The sequence below is a fragment of the Rhipicephalus microplus genome, chromosome 5, assembly GCF_043290135.1.
Source record: "Rhipicephalus microplus isolate Deutch F79 chromosome 5, USDA_Rmic, whole genome shotgun sequence".
In the NCBI taxonomy this organism is placed as follows: Eukaryota; Metazoa; Arthropoda; class Arachnida; order Ixodida; family Ixodidae; genus Rhipicephalus; species Rhipicephalus microplus.
In genome coordinates, this window is record NC_134704.1 from 83,599,821 (window position 1) to 83,624,837 (window position 25,017).

The window sequence follows — 25,017 nt, forward strand, 5'->3', positions numbered from 1 at the left end:
TCGGGATCGAATCCCAACCGTGGCGGTCGAATTTCGATGGCGGCAATATGCTAGAGGTCCGTGTGCTTAGATTTAAGTACGCGTTCAAGAACCTCCGGAGTTCACAATTTCCAGAGCCCCTCAATACAGCATCGTCTATAATCTTTTCATAATTTGGGGATGAAATATTAATCTTAAGCCGAACAATAAGCGCATTTTGTATATTGAGCTGCGTCTTACGTCTATAGATAAACAAACATTCACATACACATTAAGTAGCTGATGGCAGATCATCGCCTACGTAGCAGACAAATTGGTGCGGAATAGTTTGTTTTTGCTCTGATAGAACATTACACCACTAGGAACATTTTCCACGCACGTACTTCCCTGAGCGGTCACAGTTTTCTCGAATCGATAACCAGAAGAAAAATTACAAGAAATAGGTTCACTATGAGAGCAACGCCCTCGACGAATCGCATGCAGTTCTTCTTATATGGCGCCGCTAAAGAACACAAACTCTAGAAGAAGGCATAATTCCTCGCCCCAGCGAGCGACGATACAACAACATTTTGGCTATAGGCCACGACACAGGGTGCCCTACAGTGAAATATTTGTATAATGCACAAGCCGTTTCAGCAGAATTCGAGAGCGGTGAGATAAACATGGCGAAACGTTCTCCGCATTCTCTTCGCACCACACACGCCTGCAGCGTCTGAAAGGCACGGCAGTCATAACAAGTTATTGACGTTTTCGCGCCGTAAGAGGTTGAAAGGTTATTGAGTGCGTGGCGGGGCGCGTGTTTGGCAACGCTATTGGCCGTTTCAAGATTAGTGGCGCCAAAAGCAAAACGAAATGATAATTTATTCGCGAACGAACCATGCACGCCTCTATGGGCCCGCCAGATACGATCGGTGGTTTGGCGATGCGCGATGCATTTATTCTTGTTTATTTTGTCTGTGCACAACAGATGCCATTGTGTGCGTTTAGAGGGCAAAAGAGCATATTTGATGCGTGAAGTACTAAACGAAAGGCTCCATTTTGTCGTTTAGAAGAAACTATATAAAGTGGCTCCCGGAGTGTGAGCTACCCGAGAGCTGAACCCGACTAAGAGCATGAAGCCCAAGTTCTAAATTCTCATTGCAGTGCAAGACCGCTCTGATCAAAGAAGCTTCAGCTTTTTTTTTTCGCGAGAGAACTTATGATCTCATTTTAAGCCTTGATCATAGCTAGGCACACTTACACACACTAATATGAGTGCGGGTAGTGTGAGTGGACACGAGATTGAGCGTGTCAGATCTCATGACGATGAGTAGTCGTAAGTATGAACGTGAGTGAGTACTAACGAGCGCGAGGGAACGTGAGTGTAAACGTGAGTGAGAACTCATGAGCGTGAGTAGTTTTGAGTATGAACGCGAGTGAATGCGAGGCCGGAAAAAAATTGGGATGAGTGAATTTGAGTAAGTAGTCCCTCAAGGTGTCGAGCCATGGCCTTAACAGATAGCATTAGAATTTTCGCGAGAAATTGTGATGTTCACATTGTGTGTGTGTGTGTGTGTGTGTGTGTGTGTGTGTGTGTGTGTGTGTGTGTGTGTGTGTGTGTGTGTGTGTGTGTGTGTGTGTGTGCGTGCGTGCGTGCGTGCGTGCGTGCGTGCGTGCGTGCATAAGTTATCCATTAAAATCAAATGAATCTGTCACCGTGATGGTCTGTCAGCGAAATACAACTCTCGCCACAACAAAATCGCGTCGTTACAGATAGCGTTGTCTGAAGCGCGAAGAACTTAGTCTCGCACTGCCTCGTTGATACGTCTCATTTTTAGTCAATAGAACAATGTGAACAGGGACACCAGAATAACACAGAGTGACACTTCTTTCCCCGCGTTCATCCTGCATGCGCTGTTCTCCACGAAGATCAACACGCCGAACTTCGATTGCGCGTTATACGAAACAGCTGGTACTTTCGCTTCATTAAAAACTTGGGAACGATGCTTCACAAATATTGGTAGTAACCAACACATGGCGAGAGAATTTAACAAAATAAACAGATACCGAACGAAACAGCAACTCGAACCGCGTCCTCGCAAATTCAGCGTCACCTCGTCAGCATCCACGCGGAGAGTCAGGGTCACAAGGTCACGCTTATATACGTACGTATCAGCAGAACAGGTATAAGGAGAGAGAAAGAAAAACTCCACGCATCATCGCGATATACTGCACGCCCAATCGCGCCGAAAGAAACCGTCATCGCGCGAGCGTCAGTTCAGGGTGCGACAACGAGAACCGACGCCGACCCGCCGCCGCCATCGCTAGCGTCGCAGCGTCGGCGGCTGCTGGAAAAACACGGCAGTTCTCGTCGCCCCATCAGCCACCATCGGCCTATCGCTGCCTCCTGTTTTGACTAGCGCATCTCGACTCGGGGTCAGGCCACGAGATCACTTTCCTAAGCGAGGCCGATCGTGGGGGCGCACGTTTCCGAGCCACGCAGCACTGAAAATACTCCGCGTGCTCATCTGTATGCATACAAACGCAGTGAGTTATCAGGCGGTCACGCCATGTACAAGCGCCACACGTGCAGGACGCCCATGGGTTATCATGCAGTGACGCCATGTACAGGCCCCACAAGTGCGGTTTGCTCTTCAATGCGAACCTCAGAAAGCGCGATGGGCCATGCGACTCGCGAAGCCCAAGCGACACCGCAACATCGCAGGCTCTTTCAGGAGCCGCGAGTCAAGTACAGTTGTGAACAATATGAAAGGGAGCACTGAATTAAGCTACCAGAGGTTACACTGACTAAACCCGGTTGTGTCCACCACGGTGGATCGGTGGTTAGGGCGCTCAGCTGCTGACCCGAAGGTTGCGGGTTCTATACCAGCCGTGGTGGTCGCGTTTTGTTGGAGGTGAAATGGTAATGCCCGTGTACTTCGCGATGTCAGTGCTCGAACCAGAAGGTCAAAATTACCGAATTCCTCCGTCACGGCGTCCCCCATAACCATATCATGGCTTTGGGACGTGTAACACCACCCCCTACTAGTAAATCTGGTTGCCAAACTAATATTGATACTAAATCTTCAAGCCGTAAATATTATGTTACAAAAGCGATCCGCCACGTTCGTATCCGCACATTACTAGTAATCGTTCTAGGTTTGGAGAAAGTGTTCAATGATTTAGAGTACTCGGTATTCAACTGTGGGAGGGCATAATTCCGTCCGAAAATGTATGAGGCCACCATGTTCAGAAAAAAAAAGAAGAGGGAAGGGGGGTAATGTGACTAGTTGCCGACTAGTCACATTAAAGATAACAGCTATAGTCGAGTGTCTGCCCTGCATATTCATCGATGACTACCATATACTGAGCTAAGACGAGCAATAATCCGATGGACTAAGACGCTGGTGTGCATCTCGCACAACGAAGGTCACTTTCATATTTGTACCACTGAGAGTATATTAATTTCAATTAGACACTTTCGTCTGTAAGATGAAAGTTACGGCTTGCTTTGTGCACGCTGCACGCTTACGACGCAGACTGGACATGTCGCTTCATTCGTTTCTTCACAGGCATACAGAGTAGCAATGCCAGTCATTGCGGCAGGCTGAGCATTCCTACACTTATTAGATCTCACAATGGAAGGACATGTCTGTACGCCATGGTGGCCGAAGTTCTCCGCCTAATTGACGGAACCCAATGTACACCATTTAAAATGACTATGGCAATGCTTACAATCTGAACGCTGTCCTCCCCTATCGCAAGCAGGGCTTCGCTGCAGTTTCATGACCGGCTATGGCCGCTGGATCCGTGATAACAGATTCCACGAGACACTGCTTCAATTCACACGCAACACGCGCCTCCCGGCCTACATCATGCAAACGAAGTATTCAGTGTTAATAGCAAGCCATATCTCAATAATAAAACAGTACTTGAGACAGTTTTATCCATGTTTTTTAGTGCATTCAACACTCCCATTTCTGAACACCAGCGTTGGCGTAAGAGTTTTCTGTGCCAGCGTATACTTAGAAGAACAGACTGTAAGGTGAGTTGGTAAGAAGTGATGATTGAAAAGCCGGGTGCGAAATACCGTGGGAGAAGGTGAATAAAGCTATAGAAAAAGCGCCAGCGCGTATAGAGGCGCTAATGTGATCAGCCTTCAAATGATAGGGGTCATACGAGAGAGTTCTCGCCGACCGCCAGCCCCGCCTTCAATGCACCCGGGAAGGTCAACATTTAGCGCGCCTATGACAGCGAGGGGGTCACGATACTGTTGTAGACGGTCACATTCACCATCCGCTGCTCCTTTCAAAACACGGGTAACGCTAAAAAGTATAACGATAAAAAACAGTGCCAGACAAAACAATCGAAAAAACAAAACACGTCCGCAGACACAGTGAGGGGAGCACGAGACCAGCGCGTGCGTGCTAGCGAGTGCAGGCAAACGAATCGAGCCCTTTTCTTTTTCCAGGAACACTCGACTCACGGCCGCTGCATGCGGGGAAAGGACGTGAGTGGCGGCGGAGAGCGCGAAACGTCAGACACGCTCCGATGGACCGCCGCTATTTGCTCTATTCAGGTTCGACGCAGTTCCTTTATTTGTACATTTATCTCCCTTCATTTTCCTTTTCTTTCTATTTTCTCTTCCTTTGTCCCGACGACCTGGCTCATAAAGCATAACGCTGTAGGGCAGGCACACGTAGCTAGGTATACAAGAGAGGACAGAGGGGCCAAGTCGACGGCAAATCTGAACGAGACCTTGGCTGTAGAGATAACCTGCGCAGTTGCGTGTTTGAAGGCGGAAGCCTTAGATAACTCGTCGACCGTGAGTTGGTGTCCCGTGGCGGCTTCGGCTTCAAGGCTAGAATGCAAGGGATCGTCGTCATCGGGATGACCTCATCATTAGACGCCGTAATGACAACACAGATCGCCAAAACTTGGGATGCCATCATGATGTCATGGTGAAATCTTAACTATGACGTCACATGATGTCGTCATGACCTGGCAGCTACAAGAGCATGACACTGCGACATGACAAGCAAAGCACTATAGGGCAGGCACATGTACATATACAACGAGGAAGTGTAGAGGGGCCAGATGGAGGAACAACCTAAACGAAGACCTTGACTGTAGGGATAACCTGAAATGTTCCGTGTTTGACAGCGAAAGCCGTAGATACCTCATCAAACGTTAACCATCGGTGTCCCGTGGCTAGGTCGTCGTCAACAGGAGTGGGACAAAGAATCATCATCACGTGACGACGTCAACAGCTGACATCATCATGATCACACAGATCGCCAAGATTTGTCATGTCATCGTGACGTCACTGTGACATGCAGAGGAACGTCACATTATATTGTCGCTTGCTGAAATGTGTGCTGATCACGGAGGCCGTGTAAAACTAGGTGGGGTGCGGAAAGCTTTCGAAGAGGTTAGGAAGAGTCAATACATGGAATATGAAGAAAAAAGGGAAAAGGTGGCGATCGCCCTCGAGTCATTTTAGGCGAATGTAGATGGATGGATGGTAAAACTTTATTTTGTCAGAAAGCAACTGCGGACGATTCCCTGTTAGATGGTCATTAACCCAAGGTTCACGGCGACCTGCGTGGCCAACTCCACGACCCTTGTCTGGACGACTGGGTCTAAGCTGGTCAACATGGCATCCCAGTGCTCAAGAGAGGAATCACGCATGATATCCACCGGCGGTGGCACTATGCTACATTCCCAAAGTATGTGGTCATATGTTTCCACAGCCTGGCACCATTTGCATTGCAGCTTAATCTCCTCGGGGTATATATTGTTCAACACGTAAGCGTTGGGAAAAAATTGCGTCTGTAGTTTTCTCCAGACGCATTCCTGTGCCTTAGTCAACTGCCTGTGCGGCGGTGGATAAAACCTCCGCTCTAGTTTATAATGATTCGTTATGTCATGAAAGGACACCAGCCCATCTCTCGCGGACCTCCCCGGAACGGGCGGCTCACCTGCCCGGCTGACGAAACCTGGAGCATTCAGAAGATCTATGCCAATTTCTTTTTCTGTTCTAACGTATTGCGCAACACCTTTATGACATGCTGGTCGAACACTTCGCAAGCGTGATTGCTAGATGGAGGTTTTCGATGGTTGAGCGCAAGCGCACGGAACCACTGCCGGGTACCATAGGTCTTGCGAAGGTTGACTTGGGTTACTACGGCTGTAGCACTACGGCAGCGCCCAAGCTTACGCAAACGACTCGGTATTACTGACGGCGAGCGCTGGCGTTCCTTGCAAGGTGCAGTAAAGTGAAAATACGATGAGGCGTTTAAGTGAACTGTTTTGTAGTCGAAAGAGTATCTTAAAAATCGTAAAGTATCCTAAAGCCGAAGAACGCAGGGAAAGCAGTACTTTCATTGAAGATAGCGCTTGCCCTGTTTGTTTCGTCCGTGATGCGTGTCTTTCGAGCTTCCAGAAGATGCAGACCAGTACCAACTAGCCTGATCTCAGTGCCATTTTTCCCTCACATCAAGGGGTCCCTCATCTCTTCCACCGGTCCACGTGGGTCACCGAAATTTCTCTGCTGAAAGACACTGCGTAAGTGCACCAGCAACGTGCCGTATCTTTTTCACTAAATTAAACATGGGACAGTACTGCAGAAATCGTCATAAAGAAATGATTCGGCGAATTCTGTCCATCACCTCACTTAGTGTTGAAACTGAGCTCTCACGCACAGACACAATGCCGAGAATGACACTTTTGACTGAGCACTGTGCACGGACCATCCACAGTAGTAGCGTAATGGCTAGGGTGTACCGGTACTAATCTCGAGCTCATGGGTTCGAATACACGTTACAACCACCGCATTTCTATGCGGTCGAAACGCGAGAATACCCGCGTTCTTCAAGTTTAGCGCGTGTTAAAGAACCGCAAGCGGCTACAATTAACCAGTGCTGTCCGGGCTGACCCATAAAGGCATGATCATTTTAGCGAGTAAAACCTACATGTCAATGTCTGTTATACACGGACCAAACGTCCGGCCGCTCCGTAAAGCTCCCTCAGTTTTCTTGGAAAGAAGCGACAGTAGCGACCCCTTTCTTCGTTTTTGTCAACTGCGCCACTTATTTTTAACCTTTTATGGCAAGCGAGTGACGTAGTCAAGCCATGTTTTGCGTGACACACAGTCGGTCAACGGAGCTCCTCACAACAATATGCATACGTCTGGACAATAAGCATATACGTCTGTTCACGAATGTTCAGTTTTCAGATGGACATGCATGTTCGTTTTTATCTGTATATATATGCCCCCTTTAAACCTTGAGGGAGTTTTTGGAAATGCTCTCTCATTTGTGACGAGGGGCTGAGAAGGAACATCCGGTAAGCGTGACGGCTCGGAGCAGGATGCGGAGCTCTCAATGGGGCTGGGCCCACGCAACGTGAAGGCGCGCGCACGCACCTTCGATAACGGCTGAAAGCGGTGCCTCCAAGAAGAGTGTTTGTTGAGAACATGCTCTATGAAAGCGTTTAAGTTGTATACTCTTGTGGAATCATGTATCTATAATGAAGATATTGACTGCGGCTATGCTTTTAATTGGGCCTGTTGGCCGTTGTTCATCTCGAATTGATTGCAGTGCCATCAGGCGACCCAGAACCAGAACTGCGGCCCAAAGCAGGCGCTCAGAGACTGTTACGTGAACTATACTGTTCTAAAAACAGCGCCTCGATTTCTCTCTCATCGAGAACGTTGAGTATTCGCACTTTTTGTTTCATTTTACGTGTATACTTCAAAACATTTACCGTATCAGAGTTTTGTCCCGCGTAATTAAACTAATAAGTAGCTACGTAACTATTGTTTTTTGAACCACCCTTCCTACAAGCGAGTGCCTGCATTTATTATTGGGTTGAAGTTCTACGCCAGTGACGTAGCTGCATGAACATATGATGTAGCAGCATCTTAGACGGCAGAGAGCACAGAGAATAATAAAACAAGAATTCTGTTCTGAGAAATTACAGTTCCTGGTCAGAGAGGCAGTGATCGCCACAAGAAGCGAAGCCTCTGTAATGCAGGACCGAAGGAAAATGCCACACAATCCGTTCTGAAGTTAAGGCTTGCGCACAGACATTATGGCCCCTTCAGCTTCATAATCTGTGCCATAGATCAGCTAGCGCCAACTGTGAACCTAGAAGGGTGGAGCAGCCAGTTGCTAAAATTCACCGTTAAAAGTACCGAAAGTCCAAAAGATGAAGTGCCGCCTCCCTTGATGTATCAGGTGCACGGCTCTCAGCAGCAAAAAGAGCAACAGAGCACGCATCGCGTAGGAAACACTACCTGTGTGTCAAAATGACACCACGTTTAGAAAGTACAGACCACATATAAAAGAAAGAAAGAAAGAAAGAAAGAAAGAAAGAAAGAAAGAAAGAAAGAAAGAAAGAAAGAAAGAAAGAAAGAAAGAAAGAAACCCGTGACACCCGGGACCCGGCCAGGCACGTGCACGGACAAAATGCAGTGTCGCAGACACCGTGCATGCGTTGCTGTAGTTTCGGCAGGGTTGGGTCTGGGATACGATGGAGCGCCCAGCCACGGAGACAACACACCCCGAAGAAATCAGCGATTGCAAGAGATGCATCGCCTGCGGAAAGCCCATCAATGGCTTTCCATCATGTGCTGCCTCCGAACGACCGAACATGACACGGGGAACAAGATAACAGCACGAAGGTCCTCTCTATATAGGATGCCGTGCTGGAGGAGGATGTGCCTCTGGAGTCGTTGCATTTACGGTAAGCTGGTGCGCGGTAGTGGAGTTTCATTAGGTTCTGCTGTGTTTCGCACATGATTTAGTTTTTTATTCATATCTATTCGGTAACGACGTAACTGAATTCACGAGAAAAGAGCCTTTGAGGTTATGAAAAATGCCCGACCTTGTACAAAGATTTCAACTCACCAGTAAGGCGCTGAGTTAAAGGTTGCGGGTTTGACCCTTGCGGCGGCGGTCGCAATTTGATAGAGGTGAAATGCTAGAGACATTTGCATGGTACGATGTCAGTGAACGTTAAAGAATGCCAGATGACCAACTTTTCCGAAGCCCTTCAATACGGCGTTCAACATGATCGCGCAGTTTCGGCACGAGAAACATTATCACTTTATTAGTTATTTATTAATGCATTAGTTATTTTATTAATGCAATGAGCTGGTAATCTTCGACGAACATGCGCTGGCACGTTCAAAAACGTAAGCATTATTCTAATATTTTTATACGTAGCTTGTTTGAATACTTGGCTACGGGTTCTACAAGGCGATATCTGTAGTCCTTGTGGTGGCTCTGTACACGCATGGCATGTGGTTGATAGCATACGCTGTTCAGTGATTATAATGCATTCAAGAAGATTCGGGTCTGTGTTCGGAAATCAGCCAAGTAAATAGTGCAGACTGGTCGGCTGGTAAGTATTCATTTTATTTAACGGCGACACACAATGATACCGGAACACGGCATAAAGCCCGAACATAAGCACCCTCATAGTGGTGTGCTTGTGTGTTGCTATGTCCCCAGCTGCTTCGGTGACGCTGTTTCGAAGAAATGAACGGTCGGTAAAAGTTTGAAAGACATTGTCTTAGGCCAGAACATTTTGAGCCACTGAGAGCTGTTTCTTTTAGACTACATACACATTAAAAAATGATACTCGGTATTGCAATGCCATATAGTTGAAGGGTGAGTACATTTCTGTAATGTGCTTCATTCGAACATCCTGATCCTTCTTTTAAGACATGATTATTCGCTATCCGTAGAAGGCGAGTGTTCTTAGGCCTACGCTTTGTGTTTTTGTTCAACGCCACACAAGGCTTTTTTTTTGTAACGATTCGAAATGCTTCATGCAACAAAACGAGCTACCGACTAGAACGAGTGTAAGAGTTAGAACACCTGTGTTGTTATTCGCATCCCAGCGAGTTAGACCTCGCGACCTCACAGCTTCTCGCAGCAGCAGTTGACCGCGAAAAAAAGTGCTACGTCCCTTCCTGTCTCAGCGGTAAGCAATACACTGGCCCCGTGGTGTCATGTCCCCCTTCGGTGCCAGGCCAAAAACACACACTCGCCGACGCTGCCACTGCCGGCCGCGACGAAAAACACCGCGTCGCGCACGCTGCTGTCACAGCAGCGGACGGCACCGCATGTTCCAGAACGCGCGTTCCCCTCGCCCGTGCGTTGCAGCCCTCCATTACACCCTCTTCTTCGTACACGCGCGAATCGTTCATCGCTCGCTTCTTCTTCTTCGGCGTGCCCACGCGATCCATCAAAACCCGAGAAACGATCCCGCCTCCGCAGCGGCCGTGCGACCACCGCCGCAGCGATCGCCACACGCCTCGTTCATTGTGTGCGCACGAGCGTACATACATCGACGCGGACGGTATCCCCATTTCTTGCGTGTTTCGATCTATAAGCTCGACGCTATAAGCACCCCCCTTACCCCCAGCTGTTCATGCATTCGGCCGAGTGTCGTTCCAGTGCATTGAAATGAGGAGACACTCGCAGCAGCGTTAACGTCTGCTATGCTATACTAGTTTTGCAGTGTATGAAAATACCCGCTTTAGTCGTGGTTTGTCGCTTTATCTGTCTTTCGCATCGTGGCCAGAAAAAGAAAAGGTGATCGATTTCTGCGCGAGGACGCTGTTCTTATCGGGAAATGTGGTGGAAAACAAAAGGAAGGGACATGCAAGTTCAACGCACGCTTCGTGGAATGAGGTTGGCTTTTGTCTTAGTTAAGCGATGAAGCTGCGTACCTGAAGAACTAGAAGCGCACCTGAACAAGGAAAAAAAGGTACGTTAGCAGGGTAGATTTTCGCATCACAGAACTCCCGCGAAGAGGCCTAGATGGGCTAGAGCGTACTAAAGAAGAAGAAGAAAAAAAAACCTAATGGCGACTATATATACCGGTTTTACCTGGGGGTGGTTTTCGCGATTCGCGGCGAGAAACTGTGGCGTCCCATTATTTCAAAGCTGCGAGCTCTTTAACTCAAAATCTCAGCTAATGTGGTGCACTGACCCGTGACGGCAACGTCCTTCTTTTTCCTTATCGGTCCAGCACGCATTACTTCACGATAGATCGTCAAGGAAAACAGTAGCGTACAATGTATATATCCAGAACGAAAGTCGGGTATATTCTTACTTCTTTACTTTAAATTTGCGCAATGTGATGGGCACTATTCTTCCGAGCCAACAACCTTTATCTCGAGTGATATACGACTTAGGCTAAAATGACCCAGTTTAATATAGTAGAAAAAAAATGAAAATAAGCTTTTTCTTTTGTGTCTATTGTGGTCATTAGGGATAGCAAGTTGGAAATAAAGGTGTGTGAGTGCCGACTTGGGCCATCGAGTGATCGACACAGCATCTGGAAGACAGAGGGGATGTGTTAAAAGAGGAATGAGGGTACGGGAGAGCGAACTAACGTGTGAGCGAACGCGTAAGCAAATATGCGAGTCAAGTAGTTGATGTAGGATAACGGTGATGGAATATCGGTGCCTTTATGCGTGATTTTCACTGAAGGTGCGGCTTCCGCACGCACTGTAATGTGTCCACGTGAAGATTAAGCGTAATGTGGGCTTGGATCGCAAAACGCAGTGTGCTAGACAATTAGACAATAGGAGACGAGAATAACTTCGAATGAAGTTTAAGTGATCGATCGATCGATTTATTCATCGGCCAGTGCGAGTAAGTGACGGAGGGAGGGAGGAAGACATAGTGGGGGAGGGGAGAGAGTGAGGGAGGGATGAATGGAGGAAGCGAGCGAACGAGCTCGCAAGCTGCCAGAATGAGAAAACAGTAGCGATAGGTCAGCGAACCATAGGGACCATACTTTTGTAAACAGCTAGGCGAAGAAAACTAAGTATATAACACGTTGGTTCTGTTACTGTTATTTTCTACGACTTCCTCTTTTGGTCAAGCTGCTAACATGACAGAAATGTTTCAATGTAGGGGTGATAAATATGGCTTAGTGTTAGTAAAACAACATGACGGGCGCCGAATAAATTTAGATGCGCCGAAGGAATGAGAAATGGGCACAGCATCGTCCGCGGCGCTATTTATCTCGCACACCATCACCACAGCGGACAAGAGAAAGAGCAACGGCTGAAATTTATCAAGAGGAGACAAGAAAGCCCCTTCACCGGCAGGGTGCCGAAAGGTAAACGCACTCGGTGAACACCACGAGGTGGGCACAGAAAGGCAAGCGGCGGGCCACCGAATCGTTTCAATAACAATCGAAACGTGTCGTAACGAGTGCAATGCACTCGACGCGTCATTTTGTTTTCTTCAAAAGGAACACCGCGTCAGTCGCATCAAGCTGAGGGCGCAAACAGCCATCGTTTTCTTGCCTTTCCCACGTGACCATCACAGGTCCCGCCTAGAAAGGCCAACAAAAGATTGTCTTGTGCTCTAAGCGGGCTGTTCCATTAATAGACGACGGTGCACGGCCATCGCAGCGGCCCGAGTGGGACAAGGCATCCCTTGGATCACGCTGAGAAAACGTAACGTCACAGCGCTTATATATAAACGTGCAGTCTCGATGCCTCCACACCTTCCTTAGTCCTGCCTCGTCCGCAACATGGCAAAAAGTTCGCTGACAATTCGCTAGGATTAAGTGACTGGCTTTGAGGACATAGCCGCTTAGTTAAGTGGGACAAAAACCAACGTGACCTTCGAGCCAGTGGCTTCCAGAAAGGGGCCAGCCTGTGCCATGGTCACAGATCAACGAATTCTTTGACGTCATATACGCGATCTGTGATAGGGAGAGAGTAATAATGCAATTTACTGAGAGCGTCAAGTTGACTTGATGTGTGACCCTTATGTCGCAGCTTGTTACATATCTTGAAACAAAATGTGCTTTCATACTATACAGGCTAATACGTAATCAAGTGCACAGCAGGCATTCGCGTTCAAGTAATACAGTAAGATGTGACCGAAATATTTTCAGGTGAATCTGCGAATCATATTTTAATGTCCGTAAAACGTGCCATACAATCTGCCCCACCTTATTTAATGAGAGAGAGGGGGCAAGAAGCGAACAAATTCTATTTACTAACCTGTGCTGTGGAACGGGAAAGATAAACGATAAATTCCACGAGTGTTGAAGATTGGGCGAGTTGGTTCGTCGTACTTGAACTTGTATAGCGCATTACGGGGAAGAAGAAACGGCCGAGCAGACCAACGGCTGAGCAGGCCGTTTCTTCTTCCCCGTAATGCGCTATACAAGTTCAAGTATAAACGATAAAGGCATAAGAATGATATTGACAGGCGGTATCAGTAAACCACTGTCTCCACGCACTATCATAGCGCAGGATTATGTACAGGGCCACGAACAATGATTACGACTAAAGACGTCGCTTCCCTTTCTTACCCTTCAGAACAGTCTTCCACCCCGCCGTGGTGGTCTAGTGGTTAAGGTACTCGTCTGCTGACCCGCAGGTCGCGGGATCGAATCCCAGCTGCGGCTGCTGCATTTCCGATGGAGGCGGAAATGTTGTAGCCCAGTGTGCTCTGATTTGGGCGCACGTTAAAGAACCCCAGGTGGTCGAAATTTCCGGAGCCCTTCACTACGGCGTCTCTCATAATCATATGGTGGTTTTGGGACGTTAAACCCCACCTATCAATCAATCAGAACAGTCTTCTCTCACGCTCGGTATATTCGCAATGCTCATTGAAAGTAATCAGGATATTATAGTAGTACCAAAATTAATAAACTTCACGCCCCCTCGGACAACATGCTAGCTGACATTTAGAATTATCTAAAGGACATTAGACGGGTCGCATTGATCGTGTATCCTAACCAACTATACCTCAGCTTCTTTAGGCTGTGACCACTGTGTTCCAATAAGGATGTCCGCATGTGCTGATAGCTGTAATCTGGTGTCTTTTTTTCTTCAATGAAGCGCCCTGCCTCCCTGCTCTCCGCTACCTCTTTCTCTTTTCTCACGCGTTTTTTTTCTAAGTTTGCCCTATTACGTATACACATTTGATTTTAACCAACTCGCCCAACGACAAGTCACTCGCCTAAAGCCTTTAGGCGAGTGACTTGTTGTTGGGCGAGTTGGTTAACATCAAGAGTTCCGGGACGGACCTTTCTGGACGTGCTTTGCCGCAGCCACGAGCGAGTGAGCCACAGGCGCCTCGCGCAGAAGACAACTTAGTTGCAGGAAGATTCGCGCCACGGGTCTCATCTTATCTCTCCGGGCGTTCTCGTCTCTCGCGAAGCAGCGCGATATCGCGTCGCAGCGAAGGACGACGGCGCATCGGTCGCAATCGTGGCCAGCCAGATAGCGCCAACACGGGCGGATTGTAAGCGACCTCACTGAATCTCGAATTTCAAGTTAGAGGGCTCTCACGGTCTGTCGCGCCCCTCTCCGATTTCGCTCACCCCGCGACCCGCACGTTCCTTGGGCCTTCACTTTTTAGACCACACAGATGCCCACAAGAAGGAAGGCCCGCCGTCGCAGTGTGCGTCCTCCACGAATTAAAAGCGAGACTCAACGGCCCGGCGTGGCTTCGCTTCGGACATCTTTCTCTTTCGAGGGTTCCTGACCGTGCGGATAACGACCCTTCCAGTTGCAGCCTGCGTCTATACAAGCTTCTTTCGTTTTGTCCCTTTTCCTTCGGGCTCGAAGAAGATTCAGCTCGTTCCACTCCGTCTGCTCGCCAATCACTCTTCCCGTTGCTTCACATCCACTCTAATACGAAGAGTGCCGAGGTCCCTCTGTGGCTTGCAGCTTCACTTCCCGTTTTCGCGTTTTAATCACGGCTATTGCGCGCGTCCGCGCTAGAAATGGAACCCAGGCACACGTATAAATCCGAGAGAGATTGCGCAACTGAAGTTGGCTACTTATTTGCTGAAAAAAAAAGTAAAGACAAAAAATATCGTTTTGAAGGCAACGGATGACACGGAAAAACTTTTGGTAGTTTATGGTACAGTTCCGTCGTTTTCGCGGCTGCTGCTTCTGTTGGACACCTATGCAGCAAAGCAACTGTTAAGCGTTCTTACATCGTGAAAATGGGAAACCTGAACCGCTTACAAGTGAATCTGATGCGAAGCTTAGGCTTTCATTGCTATTAATTTTTTAATACCTTAACTGGTTAGTGCGAACCCTCGGCATTGTATCCTTCTTTAACACGATCGGTTAACATGCATTTTCGGTAATGGTTCTGGCTCACAAATTGCATGCTTAAAGCATGTACTGCAATGAAGTATTAAGTTAGTTTGTATAGTAACGTATTTTTTAATTTTTTTGTGTGAAGCTATGAACAGGTCACCTAAATATTTCCGGCGAGAGTACTACGACATCGCTCGAAAGCTTCGTGAGGCCACTTTTTATACAGTGCCAGCAAGATAATTAACAACGGCAAGAGCAGCAAGAGGATGCATGTCACTGCGCAAAGGTGACACGTTAGGACGGCTGGAAACGTATAAGACTAACAGCACAAGGAAGAAATGTGACCAAATGACCAAGTTGAAGGTATTAGTGTTCTTTTTTTCGTCTTTATTAGTGGTGAAATGCGAGTAGCTTGGCATTCGAGTAGCTTGGCCCGCAAAGTAGTTCTTGGAGCATTAATTTATTAATACCGGCCAGAGAACAAAATATTTCTTTTGACCTTGCACACGTTCGCACCCCAGAGATATGAACCCGTACAGGATTCGTAACTCCCTTTCTCTTTCTCATGACGTGCAGCTGCAGAGACGGCTACGTTTTGGGTCAGCTTTTTTAGTTAAGCTTGCACTCTCTGGAAAAGTGGGTGACGAAGGGGATTGATTCGTGGAATAGACAATGTAGCACTGAGGCCACGCTTTTTTTTTTCTTCTTCTACTCAATATGCTTGATGTCTTATTCTGCTATTGCGACATGCTGTTCTCTTCCTGTCACAGACCTGTAGCGTGCGTCCATATTCCCTGAATCGATGTCAACCTTGAAAACGACGTCTGAAAACTTGTGTGTGTGTGTACGTGTGTTTTCAGAGGCTCTATCTGCTGCATCTGGTTAAATGCAGACAAAGAAGAAAAAAACGAACCCCCCCTATGAGCTCAGCCAACTGTATTCCTCGGGGAAAGCTTTATCTGATTCACGCCTCCAAACCAGTTGTACTGTGTGTGTGCAGGCAGAAGCGCCCTGATCATGTTATCTCACTACGGCGTGAGTTTATTTGTTGACCTGTTTAGCTCCTAAAGCGTACGTAATTATTATGTTAATGGGTACAGAATACAAAAACTAATGCTTGCAGGTCAGCGTCGTATTCTTGACATCTCCCTATGCGCAGTGATTTTTTTTTCCTAGCTGGAGCATTGTCCTTGCACTAAAGCGTAGTAAGATAGAGTGCGCTACACTCATGCAGCCCAGCTATATTAATAGTTGGTGTGACCTTGCACAAGCCGAAAAAAAACTACCCTCAAGCCTGACAGGCCCAAACTACTACGTGATTACGAGGGGCGCCGCAGTGGAGGCCTCCGGGACAATCGGTTGTTGTGCACCCACATCACACAGTGCACGTGCCTCCAGCATTTTGCCGTCATCGGAATGCGACCGCCACAGCCAGCATCGAAACCGTGGCATTCGGGTCAGCAGCCGAGATCCGTAACCACATCTCGGCGGCATGCACAGCTAGCTGAGGATCGATTGCGGCTTTCGCTTGGCTTCTGGGGCGACCGATGCATTCGCATTCCAAGCTTTGTGCCACTGGGTAATCTGTATAGATCACCGTTAGAGAAGTGCCAAAGGAAAGAGCGTTAGCGCGACGAGTGAACGGAAAAGGCGAGTGACATAGACAAAGAAGCGGAGAGGGGGGGTGTTCCGGCCATCGGTTCATTTGGGCGGGGCTGCGCGCACGACACTGAAGCACCGGCCGGACCCGGCGCCGCAGCGGGTCCCTGAGGCGCGCAATTGCGACTAATGAGGAAGTGCTCCATTAGCGCGTCCAGCTTTCTCTCTCACTCTCTCGCCTCGCCACTCTCCTCCTCTCTGTGCTGGCCGCGGACGTGCGACGCAGCGCTACCAATTTAAATACGAATCTTTGCTGGCCCCTGGTTACACCGGGAGATAGAGGAGGTTCGGAGGGAGAGAGTATAAGGTCGGCTCGACTAACCACGACGCCCCTACGAGTGCAGCTGTTGGCGAGCAGTGCATAACGAGAGCCTGCGACCTTAACCTTAATTCGCGCCTGTGGCGTGGGCTACGGGGATGCTGTTCTGGTGGCCCTTACCGAGGCATGCCTGAAGAGATGCCTCTAGAAAGGCCAAGCGCATGTTTGTGGAATATGTGTGCACAGATTTGAGATAACGCCACTACGCAGCATCTATGCATCGGTTTGAACAAATCAAGTGGGTTGTATGTCAGCATGCTGCTCTATTTCTGGTTATAAAAACTGAACGGAGATCCGATTTCAAATTTCCGATTTCTGGTAATAAAAGATGAACCGGCAACATGAGAGGAATTACGGAGCCCTCCACTACGGCGTCTCTCGTAATCATATAGTGGTTTTGGGACGGTAAACCCCACATATCCATCAACATGAGAGGAAAAAAAAAAACACGCGCTCAATGGTGTCGACGGCCTATTTTCCAACGTATTTTGTTTGAGCTGTGGCTTAAAATGCGATAGCGATGAAAGGTTCTAGCCTCGGACTACACGAGTCAAGGCCGATAGCTTTACCAGGCTAACCTCTGTCCTGCAGTACTTGATGCTCATAAGAAAGCGATGTTGCATGATCGTCCATATGTGCTTGTGGTAGCTGATGACGTATACGGCAACACAGGTGAAATGAAGCAGCTAAATTTATTCAAACATCACTTTCCTAATATTAGAGATGATTTTAGAGAAACAATGAATTGGCATTATGAACGTGAGCCCCTTTACCCGCATAGCAAACTACGCTTTAAAGTGGCAGTCGTACAGTAACAGTAATTTGAATATCGGGTGCAGCTTTCTTTTTTTTTTTCGCGCTGCGTTCTCAATATGTTCAGTCTACTGTTCGGTTCGGTTGTGAAAGACTTACGGCACTAGGCTAAAGACCAGAAGGGCGAGGGTTCAATTTCAGCCTCGACGTTCACATTTCGAACGAGGAACGTTAGAGGCCCGCGTATACCATGCAACTTAAAGGACACCAAATAGTCAAAATTTTCTGACACCTCTACTACCACGTACATTATACTCATATGCATGTTTTGGCACGCCAAACTGCATATATTCTTATATTCAGTATACAGCTAACGTTTCGTGCAAAGTTCTTTCAAAGAAACATACTCACGGTACCACCCAAATTCCTGCTTTGAAGAAACAGGCCTTTGCAATCAAACTCGTGACACTGCTTAGCCGTCCCGGGAATTTCGAATCATTTGACGACAGCTTGAATTGATTTCCTCACCGGGAGAAACAACTCGCTTTCTCTCCTCTCCGACATGCGCCTCGTGCCACCCCACGGCGGTGACGAAATTTGCGACCCGCATCGTGGCTAGAAAGCCAAGTTTCACGACACGGCCATCAAAACGAAGAAGAAAGGAACGAAAAATTTTGAAGTAGACTCCTGGCTATAGCGAAATGCGTGACACCGCCAGATACTCAAGCTCATGGAAGCCAGGGCGAACAATTGGCGTCGGGCATTGCGCGGCTCCGTGGCATGCGCTGGCGGCGGGTTCATAATGCTCGCGAGTCGCGCGCCGTTGTCTTTCACCGCACTCGAACGCAGGGGTTTCAGATGGCGGGATCTTTTAGTACGAACTGGAAACGCGCTTGAGCAACCTTCGTGGTGCCGGCTGTTGGGCAAGTTTCCAGCGCAAATTCTATGTCTCTATTCATCGCGCCTAACTGGGGGTGGGCAAAGCCGCCAGCGCGTTTCTTTGTTTCTCTTTATCGTCCGGACGGAGCACCCTTATACGCCCTAAAGGCAGCCTAAACCTCGTTCTTCTTTTTTGCGTGTGAAAGGGGAAAGGGGGGCAGAACAGGAGAGCCGACCTATTAAGACCGCGAGCGCACGGGTCACGATCTTCCGTTTGCGTGCGTGCATGCACGCGGAATGTGTGTCTCGTGGATCACGCGTGCGCGTTTTTTTGTTGCGTTTTGACCCTTTCGCTTTCGCCAGGAAGCTTGACGATGTTCGCGCTCGGGAACCGGCAAATAGTGGGCGATCGGTCTGCAATATTTCCTACAAGACTATAGGCCACGTTTTGGTGCGAGCAGTGTTCCCATTCAGGGGATGGGGTGGACAAAGGTTTGTCACAACACTCCCCTCCATACTATGCCAATCTATGAAGCTGACTTTGCCCCCCCCCCCCCCCCCACTTCCTTCTAAGGGATCAGGGATGGCGTAGAGTTACTGTATATGCTAACTAAATGTAGTAACTTTATGCAGTAACTTTATAGGATCCCAGACCCCTGCTGTGCGTGCGCACGACCATGTATACGAGGTTCTTCCAGCAAACAGCTATAGTACACGCGCAGCTATTCCCTATCATAGAATCTACAAGACACAAAGCAGGGCTATACATTGTTCAGGTTAGAGTAGGTTAGGTTTCGCATGCACGTTTGCATGCTGTATTCACGATTCTCTTTTGGGAGTGACCGATTTCGGGGAAACTTACACGCGACTTGACGCCACAGAGTAATGATAATGATATCAAGATATGTATGTATCAAAACAACAACACGATTATGAACCACGTCATAGTGGACGGCTCCGGGAGCTGAGACCACTTGGTGTCCTTCAATATGTGCTGACAGAAGACAGTACATGGGACTTCTACATTTTGCTTCCATCATAATGAGCATTCCTTCAATATGTGCTGACAGAAGACAGTACATGGGACTTCTACATTTTGCTTCCATCATAATGAGCATTCCGCGGACGGAAACCGAATACGCGAATTCGGGGTCAGCAGCCCACCTCTGTAACCACTGTGCCTCTGAGGATGACTGCGACGTCGGAGACACAAAGAAAAGGAAAAGGATAAAAAGCTTCAGTGTGGCAACTAGTTTCCACCTGTGGCCTCATTGCAATAGCAACGTTCTAGCGTTGTCTCTCTCAGAGAAGAGAATTTGCCGCTGAACATCGCAGGCGCTCACCAAATACCACTCTCTTGGTTCCAAAAAGTTACAATACACTAAGTATCACTTACAGAGAAGCTTACAGATATTGCGTTTCTTTTTGCAAGCACAGCATCTTATGTGCCTTGTCTTAAAAAAGATAATAGGACCAAAGAAATTATGTTTCACGAATTACCTTAAGAAATGTAAAAGCATTCTTTCTTTAAATGTTTAGTTCGAGATAAAGAAAACATATTAGGAGAAACAACGTCGAACAAGAAGCGTGTGTTATATAAGAAAGATAGGAAGAAAAAAGTTGACAAGCGTGGTAGCCAACGCGGCTTTCGAGCAAGCAAGGGAAGTCGCTCCCTGTGTTCTAAGGGAGGTACATGGCCCCGGATCACTAAATGAAAATAAGTGGTGTCATAGAAGCCGCTTGAAATGCGTCTGCGTATCCAGGTGGTCCAGCGGCTACGCGTCCCTTCCCTCCTTCGTCTGCTGACATCACCAGCATCTCTACACAGAATCAACAAGCATAACATTTGTGCAGTTAATAAGTACGTCCCTTATTCATCTTTTAAGCTCCGATTTACCGTTTTGCGAAGGCAAGTACGCGTGTGAATGCATGCCATCCCGGTTTCAACTGACTGTGCTGGACAAATGCAGGACACTTCGCTTCTTAATTGTTTGCGTGTGGTACACTGTTTTATTTGCATGTATATTCATTAAATTAACTACCACAGTTTACGGCTGGACACAATTATAAGGCGGCCGATGAGACAAAGCGTCATTGCTTATCTCAGTGTGACGTTTGCTTGAAGCTAGTCGATGGGGAACGGCACTTAATGCTCCTGTCCTCTCTCTGTCTTTCTCTCCTACATATTATTTTTTTTTCATTTGTCAGGTCTTTAGGGTCACAATGCGCAACGCCCAAAAGAAGATTCTCTGGAGGAAGTTTGCAGAAAACCGGTGTTAAGTGTTCAGTCCTCAGAACAAAGGCGCGTCAAAAAACCGGGCGCGATGTTTGAGAACCAGGCGTAGGCGGCGACGACTCGCGCTCCTTCGCCGAGGAACACCCGTGCCCTTCGGAAACACACGTACACATACACACACACACTCGCAAAAGCGCCGTAGACGAGGAAAAAGAAAAGGAACGCGAAACGGAGGGCGGTAATTCGTAGTTGAGGTCGGTTTGGCGAGCCGTCTCGGCGGCGTCGCCTCACCGAGGTAGACAGGTGTGGTTGAGTTCAATGTCACGGTGACGCGCCGCTCTTGGGCTCGCCGTAGGCTGGCGCGTGCAAACACAGACTGCGCTACTGAGGCAAACAAAGAGTGTGTGCGCGTTAGAAAGGTGTGTGTGTGTGTGTGTGCGTCGCTCGTGGTCTGTAGGAGAGTGAGAAAGTGCTGCGTCGTACTGCTGCTTACCTTTCGCAACCGGCACTCCTCGTCACACACCACGTTGAAGCTCTCCTCTTCCACCAACTGCAAAATGCGGAAAAAGACAAAAGACAAATGTTCAGGGCAAATAGTCGAAGGCACGTGTTCGAATAAACTGCAATGCGTATCAGGGTTACTGACATCAGAACCGCGCCAGCGCTCGAGAGGCTTTAGAGTGGTGTTTTACATTACAACCTGTTTGTTTGTTTTTATTCTTATTCAGTTACACCTTAACGCTAAACCGAAGTGAACCATCGGGCTACGTGACTTAGCGGTACCAGTCTCGAAAATGACTGAATAAAAAGCCAGCACGGGTCATTATTGTTTCTCTCTCTCTATGCTTTATTGTGGTTGGAAAATGGCCGGGTGATGGAGTTGAGGTATGTGTAGAAGGCGTGGATGCATTCTATCCCTGCCAAAATTTCGTTGTAACACTGAACGTTCACATGGATGATCTGTCTGCTCTACCCAAGGCAGGGGAATACCTACTTGATATTCTCGCCGAATGGTCAGAAAAGTTCATGTTCTGAAAGCAAAGACTAAGAAAAGATCGTACTCAACTGCTGCCGCAAAATTAAAAAAAAAGCGAAAAAACAAGGCAAAATTAGCTCGCGTGGTCGGCTGTGTGAACCCTGAAAGGCAACAAACTGCGTCAGTGCACACGACTCACAAGAACGCCGTGCGCGCACAAACGAACAAACAAAGGAACAATGTTGAGTACCACGAGCGACCAAAAACGCGCTCACCATCAAGAGGGCGCTCTTAAGACCGTCATGATTTACGATTTACGCTCACATTAAGAATAAATGAGAAGCTTAAACATTTATTACCGTTAATAAACAAAATTGGAGCAGCTGTTGCGCAATTTTTCATTCTAATGAGGTGCAGACGTAGACGTGACATGGATGCTTGTCTTCATCCGTTTTACATCGCCTGTATTCGTGTTCATTCTATATTTTTTCTTTTCGTATGTGCATGTGTCGAAGCCAGTTATTCGCAAAGGGTACTTCAGCCGCATCGCTGCGCATCGGATTAACAAAAAAGCGTCTGGTACTGGAACGTCAGCAAGCGTATAAAGCCGACCAAGCCAAACAGTGTTACAAAATGACCTTAGAGAAAAAAAGATGGAAGAGCGAAAGTCGCACACCCCGTAACTCGCAGCTCCCATTAAACTGTCATTACGTTGTAAACATTGCTTTGGCGAAAGACGACAAGAAAGGCTCGCTTAAACCCATGTTTTTCATGGACGGGCCCTTTTATATTACACACACCCGTTCTTTTCTATAGCGACAAACGCAAAGAGCCCTCGACGAGCGCTAACGGTACAAAACAGATGGGTGGGAGGAAGGGGGGGGGGAGGCTCGTCTTTCAACAGGGCACTAAGAGTAACGCGATAGCCGTGTATCGTATCTTTTCGAGCGTGCACGCACCCGCTCCGCTCCGCTCCACTTCCAACGAGCAGCGCAGATACAGACAACGAGCGGTGCGAAAATCACGACCTCCGGAGCTCGGATCATGCTCCGTCTCTTCGCAAGTGCCTTCTTCGCGAACATCGTCCTTCACCTCCTTGCGTCGTTGAATCGTAGTCTGAAGCGGTCGCAACGAAGGAGAAGAAGAGTGACACACGCGCGGACGATCAAAATGAATGAAGAAACACGGTGAATGCGAAAATGAAAGCGCCCCACAACACGCTGAAGTCCCCGATGAACCAACACACAAACTTCAAAGGATCAGCTCAGTTTTTCTTTCTTTACCTTTTTTTTTCTTCGTTGTAAGCGAAGAGATACACGGTAACGCGATTACCGCGCACGCCTGCTGCCACGCTGTCATCGGCTCTTCGGTTGGGGTCCTCACTTTTGTGTATAAGCAGACATGACAGTGACGTCGAGGGAGCCATTTTGTGAAGACGTCGCCTTCGATGCAACGGGAGCAGAAAAATACAAAAAAGAGGGCAAAGCCAGAAAGACCAAGTCTAGTAGAAAGGACGACGTGCGGATATGCCACAATCACGATCATTTTAAACGTTGCTCCCTTTATTTATTTTCAGTTTTTTTTTAATGTCGAAGAGGAACTAAGCCTGCTGGGGCATTAGACCAGTTCATGATGACAATCCAAAGAAGACAGAAAAAAAAGAACGTTTTTGTGACCTTTCCTCAACGTTTAGAGTTGACCCTCTTAACTGCCGATTACAGGCCATGACCTATGTGACCCCTTTTTGGCTATTCCTTTTCTGTTTTCCTTTCTGTATTTCTACCCTTGGTCCTTGTGCCGAAAATACGCGCCACCAACGGGCCCTTGACCTAGCGTTCTGAATCGTCACAGTTTAATACTTTAACAGGGTAAGGTGGTATGATGATGTCAAAGTTTAAATACATCCACGCTTTTGTTTGCTTGCTTGTTTGTTTGTTTGTTTATTTGCTTTTTTGCAAAAGAGCCATGTGGTGCTAGCACAAGGATGAAGAAGCGAGTGTGTTGAGACATGAGAGAACGACTGGTAAATCTTACGATGTTATACGCAGTGTTCCCGTTGATTCCGCGAGTATGGCGTACCTTAGCCAAACCTAATATCAATGAAACTATCATCAAGGAATGATACAAGCATCCTGCAGTATGCAATCGAGAAAACCAATGAGGTCAGTTCGGTATTGTTGAGTTACATGGCGTCAGTTATATATATAAAAAAGAAAACGCCATGAGAAATTACATATCATGGGAGAAATCTGTGAGGTGGAATGAGAACCCTCGTTTCCAATAACTATATTTTTTGTCAAGTTGTCTAACTTCTATACTTTAGTGAATGACACAATTTGTGGCACTTTTAAATAGAAATTCAGCAATATAAAATTGTTGATTGATTTACTGATTGCCTCGTTAGCATGTAATTTTAGAAGGTGTTGCATGAAATTCAATATGGGTTAATGTGCGAGTCTGTGTTTTAGTAGTCTTAGTAAAGATTTTTAACGTGTACGTCGTCGTACTATAAACTCATTTTTCTGCGTTTTACCACCCGTTACTTTAGAGGTACGAAGTAAGACACGCGACCCACATTCCAGAACTCAGCACATATCTATGTTAGTAAATATCACGAGTCTGTTGCTGGACGCAGGAGTGACTTTTTTACTGGCTATAACTTCCTAACTACCCTGTGACCTGCAGCTGTAGTATTTCACCCAAAAAAGGTAGCCACTCGGAGATATTAACTGGACAACATCAGGGGTGAACGTGATAGCTGCCATAGACCGCACTACCTGAACTGACAGGGTGAAGTCACGACGAAAGTGCGAACTGTGGTTATCCAACGCGATACAACGACAGTGACTGGACACTATAACGTACCGGCACTGTGCTACCCTTCCCAGTGAGCCTCGCCACTTCTCGACCAAAACAAAGTTAGGAGAGCAGTGAAGGGAAACAGACGAGGCAGTGAGTGACAGAGACACGCTTGCTGTCGACAGGCCCCCAGATGGATGCTTTTCTTTGCCATTAATTCGATAAATGCTGCTCCTAAAATAACACGGGAGACACCAAAGTCACGAAGAAGAAGGGATGCGCAAGGCGTTCAAGCAGACTGCGAAGGAAAAAACTCCAAAGGGTATACGTCC

The 25,017-nt window shown here is 47.6% G+C and overlaps 1 protein-coding gene across 2 annotated transcripts in view; it reads right to left on the minus strand.

Moving 5' to 3' along the window:
* The window catches only part of sev (receptor protein-tyrosine kinase sevenless), a 176,841-nt gene that overhangs the window by 61,754 nt on the left and 90,070 nt on the right, over window positions 1-25,017 (minus strand). For both annotated transcript variants that reach the window (XM_037425230.2, XM_075895732.1), the window contains exon 2: window positions 21,404-21,460. In XM_037425230.2, coding sequence (XP_037281127.2) covers window positions 21,404-21,460 — 57 coding nt within the window. The remainder of the gene's footprint in view (window positions 1-21,403; window positions 21,461-25,017) is intronic.